This window comes from Chelonoidis abingdonii, chromosome 16 (genome assembly GCF_003597395.2).
Source record: "Chelonoidis abingdonii isolate Lonesome George chromosome 16, CheloAbing_2.0, whole genome shotgun sequence".
NCBI lineage: Eukaryota > Metazoa > Chordata > Testudines > Testudinidae > Chelonoidis > Chelonoidis abingdonii.
The window spans coordinates 6167000-6186563 of record NC_133784.1 but is presented as its reverse complement, the minus strand read 5'-3'; the positions used below and the strand labels follow the sequence as shown (position 1 = coordinate 6186563).

At 66.2% G+C, this 19564-nt stretch overlaps 1 protein-coding gene across 1 annotated transcript in view; it reads left to right on the top strand.

Annotated features, from left to right (window-relative positions):
- Nucleotides 1-19068, top strand: part of SLIT1 (slit guidance ligand 1) — a 148073-nt gene extending 129005 nt beyond the window's left edge. Inside the window, exons 24-32 of the mRNA XM_075073044.1 lie at nt 3327-3451; nt 3740-3837; nt 12605-12750; nt 13407-13500; nt 14605-14739; nt 15194-15519; nt 17010-17298; nt 18085-18296; nt 18727-19068. Of these exons, the coding sequence (XP_074929145.1) occupies nt 3327-3451; nt 3740-3837; nt 12605-12750; nt 13407-13500; nt 14605-14739; nt 15194-15519; nt 17010-17298; nt 18085-18296; nt 18727-18965 (1664 nt within the window). The 3' untranslated portion in view covers nt 18966-19068. The remainder of the gene's footprint in view (nt 1-3326; nt 3452-3739; nt 3838-12604; nt 12751-13406; nt 13501-14604; nt 14740-15193; nt 15520-17009; nt 17299-18084; nt 18297-18726) is intronic.
- The last annotated feature ends 496 nt before the right edge of the window (nt 19069-19564 follow it).

Genomic DNA, 19564 nt, shown 5'->3' with positions numbered 1-19564 from the left:
CACACACACACACACACACACACACTGGCAGTGACGTGAGCTGATGCTGAGCAGCAATTTCAGGCCAGGCAGGTTCTTGGAACTGCTGGGTTTGGTGCTTCCCAGTAATTCATCCCTAATGGCTTCCTCTCTCCTGGGGCGCTGAACACGGGCCCAGCTCATGATGGGGTGTCCTGTGAACCCATCCCCTGCTCCCAGCCCTTTACAACCACGGGACTCACAGCTGGCCCTGGCCCAGGATTGGGTACATCCCGGGCTGGGCCCGTGCAAAGACAGTCCTGGGTTCCCACTGATCGGCACAGTGCCGCAGCCCTCACCCCGGTGCCCACACTGCAATGGGCACCAGGCCTCAGGGCGCTTCCTGCAGCAGGCGAAGCCCAGCCCAGTCTTGGAGCCTTTCCTGGCCAGATCCCCTTTGCAGCTGCACCAGTTCAGAGCTAGCGGTTGCTGGGCACAGGGTTTAATCACCAGCATTGCCACAGCCATGCCCGGCTCTGGCTGGGAGGGGAACAGAGCACAGGTCTCCTGAGTTCTGCCCGTGCCCGGCTCTGGCAGGGAGGGGGATAGAGCACAGGATTCCTGGGTTCTGCCCTTGCCTGGCTCTGGGCGGGAGGGGGATACAGCACAGGAGTCCTGGTTTCTTTCCGTGCCCGGCTCTAGGCGGGAGTGGGACAGAGCACAGGCCTCCTGGGTTCTTTCCGTGCCCGGCTCTAGGCGGGAGTGGGACAGAGCACAGGACTCCTGGGTTCTGCCTGTGCCCGGCTCTGGTCGGGAGGGGGATAGAGCACAGGACTCCTGGGTTCTGCCCATGTTTGGCTCTGGGTGGGAGGGGGATAGAGCACAGGATTCCTGGGTTCTTCCCATGCCCAGCTCTGGGTGGGAGTGGGACAGAGCACAGGACTCCTGGGTTCTGCCTGTGCCTGGCTCTGGGCGGGAGGAGGACAGAGCACAGGACTCCTTGGTTCTTCCTGTGCCCGGCTCTGGCCAGCAGGTGGATAGAGCACAGGACTCCTTGGTTCTTCCCGTGCCCGGCTTTGGGTGGGAGGTGGATAGAGCACAGGACTCCTGGGTTCTGCCATGCCCGGCTCTGGGTGGGAGGGGGATAGAGCACAGGACTCCTGGGTTCTGCCCGTGCCCGGCTCTGGGTGGGTGGGGGATAGAGCACAGGACTCCTGGGTTCTGCCATGCCCGGCTCTGGGTGGGAGGGGACTAGAGCACAGGACTGCAGTCGTGTGGTGCCAGGCCGGTCCGCAGGCGGGGGCCCCGCTGGGCACAGGAGCCAGCCCTGGGAGTGGGGCTCAAGCACTCCCCACGGAAGCGGAGGCAGCCCGGTCTCTTCCCCGCCCCAGAGCAACACCCCATCACACTGCGGAGGGAGGAGCCAATGGGCCCCTGGGAAGCGGGCACAGCCAGCCTGCCCCCACGTGCCCCCTGGACACCAGCAGCCCACGCTGGATGGCCTCAGCCCATCGCCACGCGCAACCCAGCCTCCGCGCCAGCCAGCCTGGCCTTGGGGGTTGCAGAGCTCACCAGCAGGCACTGAGGCTCCGGGCCCGGCCAGCCAAGCAGCCCCGACCCCGGAGAAGGGCAACATGGCCCAGGCCCAACAAATCCTTTGTGTCAGCCAGCCACCCCCAGCCTCCCTGCACACACACGCGTGTACATGTTAACACGCACATGCATGCGCACCCATCTACGCATGTGCAGTGCATGCACACACCAGAAACACCGCATGCACGTGCACTTGCACAGCTGTGCACATGCACACACAGTCACACACTGCACTTGCACACACACTCAACAGATGCACACTGCATGATGCTGCATGGGGACCGCCCCACAGCCCAGTATGTGCACATGCACACCCTCACATGCACACGCTGTGCACACACATGCGCGCCACACACACACACTGTGCACACACATACTCACATGCACACATTGTGCACATGCACATTCACGCACACACGCACGCACACTGTGCACACACACGCACACACTCATGCACACACTGTTCGCACACATGCACACACACACCACTGTGCACATGCACACACCTCACACACTGTGCAGATGATGCGGCCTTCGGTTCTGCTGTGTTGCGCACTGTGACCTCTCACTCCGACCCCACCGCCTAGGTAAGGCTTGGGAATCACCTACTGGAATGGATATGAGCAAGCACTCGAAGAAGAAAACATGGTTACTTACCTTGTAACTCTTGTTCTTCGAGATGTGTTGCTCATATCCATTCCACACCCGCCCTCCTTCCCCACTGTCGGAGTAGCCGGCAAGAAGGAACTGAGGAGCGGTTGGGTCGGCAGGGGTATATATCAGGCGCCATGACGGCACCACTCCAGGGGGCGACCTGCCGGCCCACCGAGTGTTGCTAGGGTAAAAGTCTCCGACGAACGTGCACGCAGCGCGTGCACACCTACTGGAATGGATATGAGCAACACATCTCGAAGAACAACAGTTACAAGGTAAGTAACCATGTTTTTCTTTACCAGTGACGGTAACTAGCCACCGGCACGCGTTACCTGGCCTTGGGTGGATTCTCCATCACTGGCCATTGCTGAATGGAGCTGGGCGGTTTCTCAAACGCTCTGGCCTGGTGCAGAGCGCAGTGACTCCAGGGCCATCGCGTGGCTCATGCTGGGCACAGCTCAGATGAGGTGATCACAGGCTCCCGGCCGTGGATGCTCTGAGTCTGGTTCAGTGGCTGGAAACCTGCCGTAGGGCGACAGGCGGCTGGAGCTCTGGCTGCTCAGTGTCTGATGGCTGGGAGGTGGCTCAATCCTGGTCTGTAAGTGTTGCCCTGGGGAGGAGAGGTTTGGCTAGGGACAGCCCTGCTGGAGCCAGGCACGAGGCGAGTTCCCCGTCACTGGAGGCTTTGCATCAGGCGGCTCTCTCTGAACCAGTTCCAGGAGCTTGCGGCCTTGGGGAGGGTCCCTGGCCTGGGTTGTGCCGGCAGTCAGACGGGGCAATCAGACTGGCCATAGACCCCTGCTCCTGCCCCCTGGTCCTCCCAGCCCATTGCAGCCGGTGGCTGAGCACAGGGAGCTGCCCCGCTGTGCTCCAGGGACGGTCATGCTGCGCTCAGCACCGGCTGCCTGGCACAGTGGTTGAACACCTCCCTGCATAGCCCAACCGTGCGTTAGGGGCTGGGCCTGCTGGCTTAGCCGGCCCTGGGAGTATGGCTCCGAACCCAAAGCGCCCTGGCTCAAACGGCGGCTGGGCCTGAGCCTCCGCGCCCCCCGCACGGTCACACACTGCCAGCGGGCTCCAGGGACCCTCCCTCATTACTATCGGGACCTTCCCGCCACCAGGTCCGCCGGCCCTGAGCATCCAGGCCAAGTGTGATCCCTGCCTCTCCAGCCCATGCCAGAACCAAGGCACCTGCCACAAGGATCCGCTGGCCGCCTACCGCTGCATCTGCCCCAGCAGGTACAAGGTGAGTTGGGGGGGGTGGGTCTGGGCATTTGTTTGCTGTCGCTGCATGTCACGGGCATGTCACGGGCAGCAAGACATGAGCAGGAGCCAAGGGCTCTGCCAACACTCCAAATCAGGGGCGGGGGGGCCATTCGCACCCACTGCCCCCTGAGCCTGCCTAGTGGGGCACCGCTCCCCACAGGATGGGGCTCTGCCAGGGTATTGCTCATGAAAGGGTCTAGGGAGTGGATGGGGACCGCGCGGCCTGTGCTGTGTGACCAGCTCCTAGCTTTGAGCTCTCCATCCCCAGGGAAAGGACTGCGAGGAGCCCGTGGACAGCTGCTCCAGTAGCCCCTGTGCCAACGGCGGGACCTGCCAGCCCCTGGAGCGGGAGGGAGCCGGGTTCACGTGAGTGCGAGCGTGGGGGGTTACGGCTGTGGGACCCCTGGAGATGAGGCACCAGGAGATGGCACTGGGCACCCACGCAGGACTGGGTGGTGCCCAGCGCAGGGTGTGTGACGCTGCACCGTGGCTCCCAGGGTGGATCTGGGACTCGTCTGCTGCCGGCATGGCTGGGGTTCCTGGCTCCCCACCCCACGCACTCTGGGCCGGAGCAGGCAGTCTGGAGACCTGCCGCAGGACAGCTCAGTGCCGCGGGGATGGTCTGTGCGGCCGGCTCCCAGGGCGCATCCCCCAGAGCTGCGATCAGTGTCTCTCCGAGGGGCTGTGAGCACTTGGCAAGCCGCAGGGCCCCGCTGGGAGCGAGGGGGAAACCTCGCATTTAACCACCTGCAGCTTGAGACCTGGGCCCGGCTGCCGTGCAAGCTCACAGAGCCCAGGGGGCTGGGATCCCACGGGCCAAGGCCAGGTGGGGCTGGCAGGGGGCGGGAGCAGGGAGGTGCTGGAGAAGGTGCAGCGAGGGACTGGGGGGCCGTGCTGCAGCCCATGGGGCTGTGGGGCAGAGATACTGGGCGTGCCCCCCATCTCTGCATGTGCTCTGCTCTATGTCGAGCAGCCCCTCTCCGTCCCTCAGACAGGAGCCCCCCATGCCGCTGGACCCAGCCACTCGCCCTGTTCCCCCATCGATGAGAGGGCGGGTTGGGGAGCGCAGTGCCAGGGCAGCCCCTGAGTCCAAGCAGGTCTGTGTGCCAGGCCGGTCCCTGCAGGCGGGGGCCCCGCTGGGCACAGGAGCCAGCCCTGGGAGTGGGGCTCAAGCACTCCCCACGGGAAGCCGGAGGCAGCCCGGTCTCTTCCCCGCCCCAGAGCAACACCCCATCACACTGCGGAGGGAGGGAGCCAATGGGCCCCTGGGAAGCGTGGCACAGCCAGCCCTGCCCCCACGTGCCCCCCCTGGACACCAGCGCCCACGCTGGATGGCCTCAGCCCATCGCCACGGCAACCCAGCCTCCGCGCCAGCCAGCCTGGCCCTTGGGGGTTTGCAGAGCTCACCAAGCAGGCACTGAGGCTCCGGGCCCGGCCAGCCAAGCAGCCCCGACCCCGGAGAAGGGCAACATGGCCCAGGGCCCACAGCAAATCCTTTGTGTCAGCCAGCCACCCCCAGCCTCCTCTGCACACACACGCGTGTACATGTGTAACACGCACATGCATGCTGCACCCATCTACGCATGTGCAGTGCATGCACACACCAGAAACACGCATGCACGTGCACTTGCACATGCTGTGCACATGCACACACAGTCACACACTGCACTTGCACACACACTCACATGCACACTGCATGATGCTGCATGGGGACCGCCCCCACAGCCCAGTATGTGCACATGCACACACTCACATGCACACGCTGTGCACACACATGCGCGCACACACACACACACTGTGCACACACATACTCACATGCACACATTGTGCACATGCACATTCACGCACACACGCACGCACACTGTGCACACACACGCACACACTCATGCACACACTGTTCGCACACATGCACACACACACACACTGTGCACATGCACACACTCACACACTGTGCACACACACACACACACACACACACACTGGCAGTGACGTGAGCTGATGCTGAGCAGCAATTTCAGGCCAGGCAGGTTCTTGGAACTGCTGGGTTTGGTGCTTCCCAGTAATTCATCCCTAATGGCTTCCTCTCTCCTGGGGCGCTGAACACGGGCCCAGCTCATGATGGGGTGTCCTGTGAACCCATCCCCTGCTCCCAGCCCTTTACAACCACGGGACTCACAGCTGGCCCTGGCCCAGGATTGGGTACATCCCGGGCTGGGCCCGTGCAAAGACAGTCCTGGGTTCCCACTGATCGGCACAGTGCCGCAGCCCTCACCCCGGTGCCCACACTGCAATGGGCACCAGGCCTCAGGGCGCTTCCTGCAGCAGGCGAAGCCCAGCCCAGTCTTGGAGCCTTTCCTGGCCAGATCCCCTTTGCAGCTGCACCAGTTCAGAGCTAGCGGTTGCTGGGCACAGGGTTTAATCACCAGCATTGCCACAGCCATGCCCGGCTCTGGCTGGGAGGGGAACAGAGCACAGGTCTCCTGAGTTCTGCCCGTGCCCGGCTCTGGCAGGGAGGGGGATAGAGCACAGGATTCCTGGGTTCTGCCCTTGCCTGGCTCTGGGCGGGAGGGGGATACAGCACAGGAGTCCTGGTTTCTTTCCGTGCCCGGCTCTAGGCGGGAGTGGGACAGAGCACAGGCCTCCTGGGTTCTTTCCGTGCCCGGCTCTAGGCGGGAGTGGGACAGAGCACAGGACTCCTGGGTTCTGCCTGTGCCCGGCTCTGGTCGGGAGGGGGATAGAGCACAGGACTCCTGGGTTCTGCCCATGTTTGGCTCTGGGTGGGAGGGGGATAGAGCACAGGATTCCTGGGTTCTTCCCATGCCCAGCTCTGGGTGGGAGTGGGACAGAGCACAGGACTCCTGGGTTCTGCCTGTGCCTGGCTCTGGGCGGGAGGAGGACAGAGCACAGGACTCCTTGGTTCTTCCTGTGCCCGGCTCTGGCCAGCAGGTGGATAGAGCACAGGACTCCTTGGTTCTTCCCGTGCCCGGCTTTGGGTGGGAGGTGGATAGAGCACAGGACTCCTGGGTTCTGCCATGCCCGGCTCTGGGTGGGAGGGGGATAGAGCACAGGACTCCTGGGTTCTGCCCATGCCTGGCTCTGGGTGGGAGGGGGATAGAGCACAGGACTCCTGGGTTCTGCCATGCCCGGCTCTGGGTGGGAGGGGGATAGAGCACAGGACTCCTGGGTTCTGCCATGCCCGGCTCTGGGTGGGAGGGGGATAGAGCACAGGACTCCTGGGTTCTGCCATGCCCGGCTCTGGGTGGGAGGGGGATAGAGCACAGGACTCCTGGGTTCTGCCATGCCCGGCTCTGGGTGGGAGGGGGATAGAGCACAGGACTCCTGGGTTCTGCCATGCCCGGCTCTGGGTGGGAGGGGGATAGAGCACAGGACTCCTGGGTTCTGCCATGCCCGGCTCTGGGTGGGAGGGGGATAGAGCACAGGACTCCTGGGTTCTGCCATGCCCGGCTCTGGGTGGGAGGGGGATAGAGCACAGGACTCCTGGGTTCTGCCATGCCCGGCTCTGGGTGGGAGGGGGATAGAGCACAGGACTCCTGGGTTCTGCCATGCCCGGCTCTGGGTGGGAGGGGGATAGAGCACAGGACTCCTGGGTTCTGCCATGCCCGGCTCTGGGTGGGAGGGGGATAGAGCACAGGACTCCTGGGTTCTGCCATGCCCGGCTCTGGGTGGGAGGGGGATAGAGCACAGGACTCCTGGGTTCTGCCATGCCCGGCTCTGGGTGGGAGGGGGATAGAGCACAGGACTCCTGGGTTCTGCCATGCCCGGCTCTGGGTGGGAGGGGGATAGAGCACAGGACTCCTGGGTTCTGCCATGCCCGGCTCTGGGTGGGAGGGGGATAGAGCACAGGACTCCTGGGTTCTGCCATGCCCGGCTCTGGGTGGGAGGGGGATAGAGCACAGGACTCCTGGGTTCTGCCATGCCCGGCTCTGGGTGGGAGGGGGATAGAGCACAGGACTCCTGGGTTCTGCCATGCCCGGCTCTGGGTGGGAGGGGGATAGAGCACAGGACTCCTGGGTTCTGCCATGCCCGGCTCTGGGTGGGAGGGGGATAGAGCACAGGACTCCTGGGTTCTGCCATGCCCGGCTCTGGGTGGGAGGGGGATAGAGCACAGGACTCCTGGGTTCTGCCATGCCCGGCTCTGGGTGGGAGGGGGATAGAGCACAGGACTCCTGGGTTCTGCCATGCCCGGCTCTGGGTGGGAGGGGGATAGAGCACAGGACTCCTGGGTTCTGCCATGCCCGGCTCTGGGTGGGAGGGGGATAGAGCACAGGACTCCTGGGTTCTGCCATGCCCGGCTCTGGGTGGGAGGGGGATAGAGCACAGGACTCCTGGGTTCTGCCATGCCCGGCTCTGGGTGGGAGGGGGATAGAGCACAGGACTCCTGGGTTCTGCCATGCCCGGCTCTGGGTGGGAGGGGGATAGAGCACAGGACTCCTGGGTTCTGCCATGCCCGGCTCTGGGTGGGAGGGGGATAGAGCACAGGACTCCTGGGTTCTGCCATGCCCGGCTCTGGGTGGGAGGGGGATAGAGCACAGGACTCCTGGGTTCTGCCATGCCCGGCTCTGGGTGGGAGGGGGATAGAGCACAGGACTCCTGGGTTCTGCCATGCCCGGCTCTGGGTGGGAGGGGGATAGAGCACAGGACTCCTGGGTTCTGCCATGCCCGGCTCTGGGTGGGAGGGGGATAGAGCACAGGACTCCTGGGTTCTGCCATGCCCGGCTCTGGGTGGGAGGGGGATAGAGCACAGGACTCCTGGGTTCTGCCATGCCCGGCTCTGGGTGGGAGGGGGATAGAGCACAGGACTCCTGGGTTCTGCCATGCCCGGCTCTGGGTGGGAGGGGGATAGAGCACAGGACTCCTGGGTTCTGCCATGCCCGGCTCTGGGTGGGAGGGGGATAGAGCACAGGACTCCTGGGTTCTGCCATGCCCGGCTCTGGGTGGGAGGGGGATAGAGCACAGGACTCCTGGGTTCTGCCATGCCCGGCTCTGGGTGGGAGGGGGATAGAGCACAGGACTCCTGGGTTCTGCCATGCCCGGCTCTGGGTGGGAGGGGGATAGAGCACAGGACTCCTGGGTTCTGCCATGCCCGGCTCTGGGTGGGAGGGGGATAGAGCACAGGACTCCTGGGTTCTGCCATGCCCGGCTCTGGGTGGGAGGGGGATAGAGCACAGGACTCCTGGGTTCTGCCATGCCCGGCTCTGGGTGGGAGGGGGATAGAGCACAGGACTCCTGGGTTCTGCCATGCCCGGCTCTGGGTGGGAGGGGGATAGAGCACAGGACTCCTGGGTTCTGCCATGCCCGGCTCTGGGTGGGAGGGGGATAGAGCACAGGACTCCTGGGTTCTGCCATGCCCGGCTCTGGGTGGGAGGGGGATAGAGCACAGGACTCCTGGGTTCTGCCATGCCCGGCTCTGGGTGGGAGGGGGATAGAGCACAGGACTCCTGGGTTCTGCCATGCCCGGCTCTGGGTGGGAGGGGGATAGAGCACAGGACTCCTGGGTTCTGCCATGCCCGGCTCTGGGTGGGAGGGGGATAGAGCACAGGACTCCTGGGTTCTGCCATGCCCGGCTCTGGGTGGGAGGGGGATAGAGCACAGGACTCCTGGGTTCTGCCATGCCCGGCTCTGGGTGGGAGGGGGATAGAGCACAGGACTCCTGGGTTCTGCCATGCCCGGCTCTGGGTGGGAGGGGGATAGAGCACAGGACTCCTGGGTTCTGCCATGCCCGGCTCTGGGTGGGAGGGGGATAGAGCACAGGACTCCTGGGTTCTGCCATGCCCGGCTCTGGGTGGGAGGGGGATAGAGCACAGGACTCCTGGGTTCTGCCATGCCCGGCTCTGGGTGGGAGGGGGATAGAGCACAGGACTCCTGGGTTCTGCCATGCCCGGCTCTGGGTGGGAGGGGGATAGAGCACAGGACTCCTGGGTTCTGCCATGCCCGGCTCTGGGTGGGAGGGGGATAGAGCACAGGACTCCTGGGTTCTGCCATGCCCGGCTCTGGGTGGGAGGGGGATAGAGCACAGGACTCCTGGGTTCTGCCATGCCCGGCTCTGGGTGGGAGGGGGATAGAGCACAGGACTCCTGGGTTCTGCCATGCCCGGCTCTGGGTGGGAGGGGGATAGAGCACAGGACTCCTGGGTTCTGCCATGCCCGGCTCTGGGTGGGAGGGGGATAGAGCACAGGACTCCTGGGTTCTGCCATGCCCGGCTCTGGGTGGGAGGGGGATAGAGCACAGGACTCCTGGGTTCTGCCATGCCCGGCTCTGGGTGGGAGGGGGATAGAGCACAGGACTCCTGGGTTCTGCCATGCCCGGCTCTGGGTGGGAGGGGGATAGAGCACAGGACTCCTGGGTTCTGCCATGCCCGGCTCTGGGTGGGAGGGGGATAGAGCACAGGACTCCTGGGTTCTGCCATGCCCGGCTCTGGGTGGGAGGGGGATAGAGCACAGGACTCCTGGGTTCTGCCATGCCCGGCTCTGGGTGGGAGGGGGATAGAGCACAGGACTCCTGGGTTCTGCCATGCCCGGCTCTGGGTGGGAGGGGGATAGAGCACAGGACTCCTGGGTTCTGCCATGCCCGGCTCTGGGTGGGAGGGGGATAGAGCACAGGACTCCTGGGTTCTGCCATGCCCGGCTCTGGGTGGGAGGGGGATAGAGCACAGGACTCCTGGGTTCTGCCATGCCCGGCTCTGGGTGGGAGGGGGATAGAGCACAGGACTCCTGGGTTCTGCCATGCCCGGCTCTGGGTGGGAGGGGGATAGAGCACAGGACTCCTGGGTTCTGCCATGCCCGGCTCTGGGTGGGAGGGGGATAGAGCACAGGACTCCTGGGTTCTGCCATGCCCGGCTCTGGGTGGGAGGGGGATAGAGCACAGGACTCCTGGGTTCTGCCATGCCCGGCTCTGGGTGGGAGGGGGATAGAGCACAGGACTCCTGGGTTCTGCCATGCCCGGCTCTGGGTGGGAGGGGGATAGAGCACAGGACTCCTGGGTTCTGCCATGCCCGGCTCTGGGTGGGAGGGGGATAGAGCACAGGACTCCTGGGTTCTGCCATGCCCGGCTCTGGGTGGGAGGGGGATAGAGCACAGGACTCCTGGGTTCTGCCATGCCCGGCTCTGGGTGGGAGGGGGATAGAGCACAGGACTCCTGGGTTCTGCCATGCCCGGCTCTGGGTGGGAGGGGGATAGAGCACAGGACTCCTGGGTTCTGCCATGCCCGGCTCTGGGTGGGAGGGGGATAGAGCACAGGACTCCTGGGTTCTGCCATGCCCGGCTCTGGGTGGGAGGGGGATAGAGCACAGGACTCCTGGGTTCTGCCATGCCCGGCTCTGGGTGGGAGGGGGATAGAGCACAGGACTCCTGGGTTCTGCCATGCCCGGCTCTGGGTGGGAGGGGGATAGAGCACAGGACTCCTGGGTTCTGCCATGCCCGGCTCTGGGTGGGAGGGGGATAGAGCACAGGACTCCTGGGTTCTGCCATGCCCGGCTCTGGGTGGGAGGGGGATAGAGCACAGGACTCCTGGGTTCTGCCATGCCCGGCTCTGGGTGGGAGGGGGATAGAGCACAGGACTCCTGGGTTCTGCCATGCCCGGCTCTGGGTGGGAGGGGGATAGAGCACAGGACTCCTGGGTTCTGCCATGCCCGGCTCTGGGTGGGAGGGGGATAGAGCACAGGACTCCTGGGTTCTGCCATGCCCGGCTCTGGGTGGGAGGGGGATAGAGCACAGGACTCCTGGGTTCTGCCATGCCCGGCTCTGGGTGGGAGGGGGATAGAGCACAGGACTCCTGGGTTCTGCCATGCCCGGCTCTGGGTGGGAGGGGGATAGAGCACAGGACTCCTGGGTTCTGCCATGCCCGGCTCTGGGTGGGAGGGGGATAGAGCACAGGACTCCTGGGTTCTGCCATGCCCGGCTCTGGGTGGGAGGGGGATAGAGCACAGGACTCCTGGGTTCTGCCATGCCCGGCTCTGGGTGGGAGGGGGATAGAGCACAGGACTCCTGGGTTCTGCCATGCCCGGCTCTGGGTGGGAGGGGGATAGAGCACAGGACTCCTGGGTTCTGCCATGCCCGGCTCTGGGTGGGAGGGGGATAGAGCACAGGACTCCTGGGTTCTGCCATGCCCGGCTCTGGGTGGGAGGGGGATAGAGCACAGGACTCCTGGGTTCTGCCATGCCCGGCTCTGGGTGGGAGGGGGATAGAGCACAGGACTCCTGGGTTCTGCCATGCCCGGCTCTGGGTGGGAGGGGGATAGAGCACAGGACTCCTGGGTTCTGCCATGCCCGGCTCTGGGTGGGAGGGGGATAGAGCACAGGACTCCTGGGTTCTGCCATGCCCGGCTCTGGGTGGGAGGGGGATAGAGCACAGGACTCCTGGGTTCTGCCATGCCCGGCTCTGGGTGGGAGGGGGATAGAGCACAGGACTCCTGGGTTCTGCCATGCCCGGCTCTGGGTGGGAGGGGGATAGAGCACAGGACTCCTGGGTTCTGCCATGCCCGGCTCTGGGTGGGAGGGGGATAGAGCACAGGACTCCTGGGTTCTGCCATGCCCGGCTCTGGGTGGGAGGAGAATAGAGCACAGGACTCGGTTCTGCCCATGCCCGGCTCTGGGTGGGAGGGGGATAGAGCACAGGACTCCCGAGTTCTGCCCGTGCCCGGCTCTGGGTGGGAGGGGGATAGAGCACAGGACTCTTGGGTCCCGTCCTGAGGGATTGTGCGCCGGGGGCTAGAGTAGGGAGCTGCCGGGTGTGGCTGGTTTTAGCTCCAGCTCTTTCGCTGCCTTGGGGTGTTTCCTGGGGCACGTCTCCTAGGAACTCTGGGTGTCGGTTTCCCTGGGGTTGGGGGGGGTCCCCTCTCACTGAGTGGTGCGGGCTCAAAGACAGCCATGTCTGCAAAGGGCAGGAGGTGCTGCCCGTGGCCCTGGGCTTTGCTCGCTCCATTCACTGTCCCGGGTGCGCCCCTCTGGGAATACAGGCGGCGGGGGGGGCAGGTCAGGTGACAATTGCTGCAGAGCCAGCAGTGGGCCCCTGCGCAGTGGTTTTGGGGGCTGTTCGGTGCCAGCCCAGCCGTGGGATTAGCTGGGCGGCTGGGTCTCTGGTGTTACCTGTGAGTTGTTTTCCTCCCTGCCTGGCAGGTGCCTTTGTGCAGCAGGATTCGAGGGGCCGACCTGCAGCGCCATCACAGACGCCTGCCAGGAACAGGACCAGGCCTGTGCCAACGGGGGCACCTGCGTTCCTGGGCTAGGAAACTCCACCTGTCTGTGCCAGCCCCACTACACAGGTAAGGGGCAGGAGGGGCCCTCTCAGGGCCGCCAGGGACAGCACCCCTGGGAACTGGCGTCTGAGGGCCCCAGCCGGGCAGTCTGGGTGGAAGGGCCAGAGCCTCTCCCGCAGGAGGAGAAAGCTCTCCCTGGCCCCGTACACGTCTGCCCTCCGCAGCCAGCCGTGCCTCTCCCGCCCTGCTCCCCTGAGCTAGGCCCTGCCGCTGGCCAGTTGGTGACATCTGGTGTCCCAGCCCATGCCCGTGGGAGCCGGGTGCAGGCCCCGGGGCTGGGTCCCGCTGCTTGTGCCAGAGGGACGTTTCACAGACCAGACCTCCTGGCAGCATCTCCCTGACCCGGAGCCGAATGGGCAAGGCGGGGTGGGGAGTCCTGGCTGGGCACCAGGGGGAACTGCCTGGAGAGCACATGGCCTGAGGATCTTTTCTGCCAGGCTGTGGTGCCCTGTGCCAGCCTCCCGCACAGACCTGCCTGCATGCTCCCCGTGGCCACGGGGACAGCTCCCCTCCCTCCCTTCCATCTCGCTGAGCCGGGCCCAGGGGGAGCTCGGGTTGGCAGGCTGGGAAGGATCTGTGCTGGCACTGCCCACCCCCAGCAGCACTGGGAGCAGAGGGCTGCTGTGGCCCGCTGAGCCTGGCCTCTCCGCTCCCTTGTCCAGGACGGGCCTGTGAGGAGTTGCTGGATCTCTGCTCCGACGAGCTCAACCCCTGCCAGCCCCATGCCCAGTGCGTTGTCACCGCCGAGGGGCCCCGGTGAGTACCCACCCATGAAGGGTTAAACCCCCGTTCCCTGCCCATGTGGCTGGGCACAGGGCACGTCGGGCTGCCCCAGACATGGGACCGTTGTGGGCACGAGCCCAGAGACCCCCAGTCCCCAGGCATGGGGGAGGGGCAACGCCTGTCACCGCAGTGTCCTGAATCGGGACCCTGCTCGCCGTCGTGCTGGGGCTCCCCTCCCTCGGGCTGCAGGGGGCAGCGCTGGGGCTGGGGTCCCGCAGCCGGGGGACACCGGGGGTGCCAAGTGCCTTTGGCCTGGCCCCTTTCTGGGCGTCCCTCTGGGGCGGTTTGCCCTGGTGCTGGAGGGCCTGGGCACAGACCCCCCCCTAGTGCTGGGAGCAGGGACGTCCCAACAGACACTGCCCGACCTGCTGCCCGGTGGCGTCCCGGTGCTGCCCTGTGCGCCCTGGCATCTCGCCTGCGTTCCAGGGCTGGGACTCACGCTGCTATGGGGGCAGCCAGTGCGTAGGGGGCTGGAGGATCTCTGGGCTCTGCCCGGAGCTGGGCTGGGGGGGCTGGTGAGATCTCTGGGCTCTGCCCGGAGCTGGGCTGGGGGGGCTGGTGAGATCTCTGGGCCCTGGCTGGAGCTGGGCTGGGGGGGCTGGTGAGATCTCTGGGCTCTGCCCGGAGCTGGGCTGGGGGTGCTGGTGAGATCTCTGGGCCCTGGCCGGAGCTGGGCTAGGGGGGCTGGTGAGATCTCTGGGCCCTGGCTGGAGCTGGGCTGGGGGGGCTGGTGAGATCTCTGGGCTCTGCCCGGAGCTGGGCTGCAGGGGCCAGTGGATCTCTGGGCCCTGGCTGGAGCTGGGCTCGGGGGGCTGGAGGATCTCTGGGCTCTGCCCGGAGCTGGGCTGGGGGGGCTGGAGGATCTCTGGGCCATGCTTGAAGTTGGGCTGGGGGGACTGGAGGATCTGTGGGCCCTGGTCAGAGCTGGGCTGGCGGGGCCGTGGATCTCTGGGCTCGTTGGAGGTGCACGCGGCACTTTCCCTTAGGCTCTTTTCAGGGGGAGGAGCCGCCCCCTTGCAGTGGTGGGAGGTGGCCCTGTGGCCGTGGCGGCTCTGAGCAAGGTGCCTCTCCCCCCAGGTGTGAGTGCACCCCCGGCTACGGGGGGGACAACTGCAGCCTGGACGATGCCTGCCGGGACCACCGCTGCCAGCATGGCGCCCAGTGCCAGTCCGAGGGGACCGGCTACTCCTGCCTCTGCAGGCAGGGCTACAGGTGAGGCCGGCAGAGCCGCGTGGCACCCCAGGGAGAAGGGGCTGCCCGCCCTGTACGGGGGGCATGGGATGCACAGCACCGCTAGGCGGGTGCCCGGTGGTCTCCCTAGCACCCCGTCCCACTCCCTGCACACAGCCCGGGCGGGGCCCAGCATGGGCCGTGCAGCTGGAGGTGAGGGGCCTCGTGGTCCGGAGAGTCTGGTCCTGCCCATGCTGCTGACCCAGTGCAGCCGAGGGGGGCCCAGAACCTGCCTAGCCTTGATCTCTGGGGTTTGCTGTGGGGGGCCGTCGCCCTCAGCACCCAGAGCCCCCTACACCTGCTGTGTGGCCGCTGAGCCGGGCCTGGCCTGGTGCTCCAGTCCCTGCTCCGGGAGGGGGCCGGCCGCCCGGGTCTTGCTGGGGTCCCAGGCACATGGGCTTCTCTCACCACGATGCCGGCCCGTCCCTCTCCCCAGCGGGCAGCTGTGTGAGCTGCCGCCTCGTGCCCAGCCTGGTCTCTGCCAGCGGGACGAGTGCCAGAATGGGGCTGACTGCGTGGAGCTGGGCAGCCGGGCCGTGTGCCGCTGCCCCCCCGGCTTCGGGGGCCCCAAGTGCGAGAAGCTGCTGAGCGTCAACTTTGTGGACCGGGACACGTACCTGCAATTCACCGACCTGCACAACTGGCCACGGGCCAACATCACGCTGCAGGTACGGGCCTGTGCCGGCCCCACCACACCCGTCAGCCACCTGGCACGGCCCCTGCCAGGGCTGCCCCAGGACTGCTGCAGGGCTGGCGTGCGGGGTGAGCAGGGGGGACTAGGTGCTAGGGGCAGAGCTGGGTGCAGGGAGCAGTGCTGGGTGCCAGGGGGATGCAGGAAGGCGGGGCTAAGGGCTGGGCTGGGAGCAGGTGGGGTGCAGGGAGGTGGGGCTGGGACCAAAGGGTTTGGAGGGCTGGGACAGAGGGGTGGGCCATGGGAGGAGGTCAGGGATGGCATTCCTAGTGGAGGGGAAGCAGGTGGTGTGCAGGGAGGTGGGGCTGGGACCAAAGGGTTTGGAGGGCTGGGACAGAGGGGTGGGGCTGGCTGAGGTGTGAAGCAGGGTGGCTGCCGGGCCGGGGATGCCTGGGGATACTGCCCAGGCTGAGCCGATGGGCTGTGCACCTGTCTGACCCCGCGCAGGTCTACCACCGGCGAGGCAAACGGGATCCTGCCTGACAACGCGACGGGGACACAATGGGCCGTACGAGCTGTACAGGCACCGTGCGGAGTCACTTCACACCCAGCAGCTACCCAGCTCCGGGCCATCCCTACAGGACTGCCCCCCGCAGCCGGGCACATGGGCGGGGGGCAGAACCTTGGGGGCAGCTGACCCCTGCCCTCCGCCCCACTCCTGCCAGACCCGTACCCGTGATGTGGGCTGAGCCACACGCGTCTGCCCTCCCCTGCACGGGCAAGTGTCCACAGGCTGGAGAGCCCTGGCTCCGGTCCCTGGAGCTCGCCAGCCTGCACTGTCCCGCCTCCAGTGGCTGGCCAAGTGGCACCGGTGGAGCACCTGGCATGGAGCCCAGTGCTAAGACAAGTCAGCGGCCTCCCCAGCTCCAGTGCCAACTGCACCCTGGGAACAGCAGTGCCAGCCCTGAGCCCGTGCATGGAGGAGCCACCTGCCCTGAAACCCCAGTGCGCGGGTATAAGGCCATCACCACCCCTGGGCCTGGCATCAGCCACCACATGCCAGACAACTGACGTGCCCAGCAAGTGTGGTGCCTGGAGGGGTGGATGGGCCGGGCGGGCAGCTGGAGGGGGTAGGCGGGCCGCGGGGGGGACTGGCTCAGTCACTAACCCTGGGGTCTGGGCTACTGCCCACCCAGTGCCGAGACCATCAACCGATAGGGCAGTTCCACACGGTGAGCTGTGACAATTCGAGCAGAAGCTCATGGTGAATCCTCTCCCATGGGGAGGCAGCCCCATGACCATGAATGGCGTCGGCAAGCCCCCACACTGCTGAGCAAGCAGAGGCGCCACTCTATGTGGGAGGTGGGTCCTGGGAGCCGGGCAGCAGGCGCTTAGGGGGAAGGTTTTCGGGGCCTACGCACGGGGGGCTGAGCTCAGGATGGGGGGGGGGGGAGCTTGGCACAAGGGGCTTGGCAGGGGGTGGGCCCAGGCTGGCAGTCAGCCAGGGCAGGTGGGCAAGCCTTCGCTGGGCCCAGGAGGGAGGGGATGGTGGCGCTCAGATCTCTCTGCGCTGTGGGGGCTGGGTGCCCTGTGCGTCCGCCTCATGCCCGCTCTCTGCCAGGCATGCCGGTGGACGTGAACTCGGCCGCCTTCCGCCTCTGGCAGATCCTCAACGGCACCAGCTTCCACGGCTGCATCCGCAACCTCTACATCAACCACGAGCTGCAGGACTTCACCAAGACCCAGATGAAGCCGGGGGTGGTGCCAGGCTGCGAGCCCTGCCGCAAGCTGTACTGCCTGCATGGCCTGTGCCAGCCCGACGCCGCCCACGGCCCCGTCTGCCACTGCGAGCCAGGCTGGGCAGGGCCGCACTGCGACCAGCAGGGCCACAGCCCCTGCCAGGGCCACAAGTGAGTGTGGGTGCCAGCTCCTTCCCCACGGGCAGCTGACGCTGGCCCCTCGCGGCCCCAGCAGCAAAGCCCCCAGCTGGCGCAGCAGGGGCTGCAGGTCAGGAGTGAGGGGCACTGACAGAACTGGGGGAACCCAGGGCCGGGCTGGCAGGGACTGCAGGTCAGGAGTGAGGGGCACGGGCAGAGCTTGGAGGCAGGACTTGCCTGGCTGGGGCTGCAGGTCGGGAGTGAGGGGACTCGGCCGTACTGGGTTGACAGGGGCTGTGGGTCGGGAGTGAGGGGCACTGGCAGAGCTGGGGGGGCATGGCCGGACTAGCAGGGGCTGCAGCTCAGGAGTGAGGGTCCCTGGCAGCGCTGGGTGGGGGAGGAATGAGCAGCGTACGGGGCAGCAGGCACATGCTGCATATGTGCTGCACTCCCGCTGGTGGTGCCAGGTGCTCCCTTGCATGAGCCCCGAGGCCACACGCAGCCAATGACGGGCCCGGCAGCACCATTGCCGGGGAAGGAGCAGGCTGGGAGTAGCCGGCGTAGCCCACTCGGATCTGCTGAGTTGCTGAGGGTGACGTGCCAGGGTTGGTACCAGCCCCGGGGGGAGGGTGTTCACCCTCATGCTCTCTGCTGCCAGTGGCTGTTCTGTGGGCGCTGTCCCGGCGGGGCGCTGAGGCCGTGACGGGCTGCCTGGCTTACGGCTAAACAGGACCCCTGGCAAACAGTAGAGCACCCGGCACCCCACGGCCCTGCCCGCAGCCCTCAGCTCTGCCCAGGTTTGTGTCTCTGCTCCTGCAGGTGTGTCCATGGGGACTGCGTGCCCCTCGATGTGCTCTCCTACAGCTGCCAGTGCCATGACGGGTACCGTGGCGCCCTGTGCAGCCAGCCGGGGGAGCTCCACAACCCCTGCAAGAGCCTGCCGTGCGTGCACGGGCATTGCCAGATCTCGGCCCAGGGGGAGGCCTCCTGCGAGTGCCAGAGCGGCTATGCCGGCCAGCTGTGCAACCAAGGTCAGAGCCCTGCCCGCCCTGGGCCCCCAGTGCCCCTGTCCCATCACGGCCTGCTCCAGCGAGCCCTGGGCGTGGCTGTGACAGCAGAGCCCCATGGACAGGCCTGCCCCACCTGCTGAGAGGTGCCCAGGGCCCTGGCGTAGCACTGCTGCCCGCGGTGAGTCTGGCCCCACGTCCCTAGAGCAGGGCTCCAGGTGGCAGTTGCTATTTGGTGCTAGCGCCTGCCTTGTGGTCTCCGCCACAGAGGGCACTCGGCCCCCTGCCTCGGGCTGGGCCTAGGCAGAGTCTCACTGCCAGCAGGTGCCACAGAGCTGCGCGCCCATGGCCGGGGCCTCGCCCGTGTGCAGGGGATGACATGCCAGGCTCCTCGGCGGGCGCTCAGCCCACGCCGTGCCCCCGGGGGCTGACTGCCTCTCTCCTGGCCCTGCAGAGTCGGCGTGCCGGGGTGAGCTGGTGCGGGACCACCCCCAAGTGCAGCGAGGCTATGCCATCTGCCAGACCACGCGCCCCGTCTCCTGGGTGGAGTGCCGGGGCTCCTGCCAGGGCCAGGGCTGCTGCACGGGGCTGCGCCTGAAGCGGAGGAAGTTCACCTTCGAGTGCAGCGACGGCTCCTCCTTCGTGGAGGAGGTGGAGAAGGCGAGCAAGTGCGGCTGCACCCGGTGCATGTAGCAGCCGGCGGCGGCAGGCGGCAGAGCCGGGGTCCGCCGAGGAGAACGCCGAGGAGACTGGGGTGGAGCCGCTGGAGGCAACGCCCGTGAGCCGGGACTCTCAAAGCCCATGTGTCTGCCCGAGCCAGGCCCTGCCCGGCCACCCTGGAGCAGGGGCTGCCACGTGCCACAAGCCACCGCAGAACACCCATGTAGATAGGGAGGGTTTTTAAAACTGCAGCTCCCCAAAAGTATTTATAGTGGGGTGGCCATGGGGAGCAGGCCCAGCCCCCACCCTGTGTTTGTGTCTCTGCTTTGTACAGCCCCAGAACCACGCGCTTCCGGCCTGCTGTCAGGGCAGCCGAGGAACCGGGGGCCTGGCCACTGGGTGGGGGTCCAACCCTGCTGCCTTTGCCACACTCGGCTCAGTGATGTGACGTTGGCTGTAACGGCAGCAGTGTCAGTTCGTAGGCAATGCAGGAGCCATGGTGGCCAGAGACCTGGACTCCCCCTGCCACCCTGCACTGTCCACAGGGCACGAGCCCCCCGCTGTGCCAGCCCCCCCCAGTCAGTGTTTGGGCTGGAGGCCTGGCCACTTGCCCCTAGGCAAACGCAGGGTGG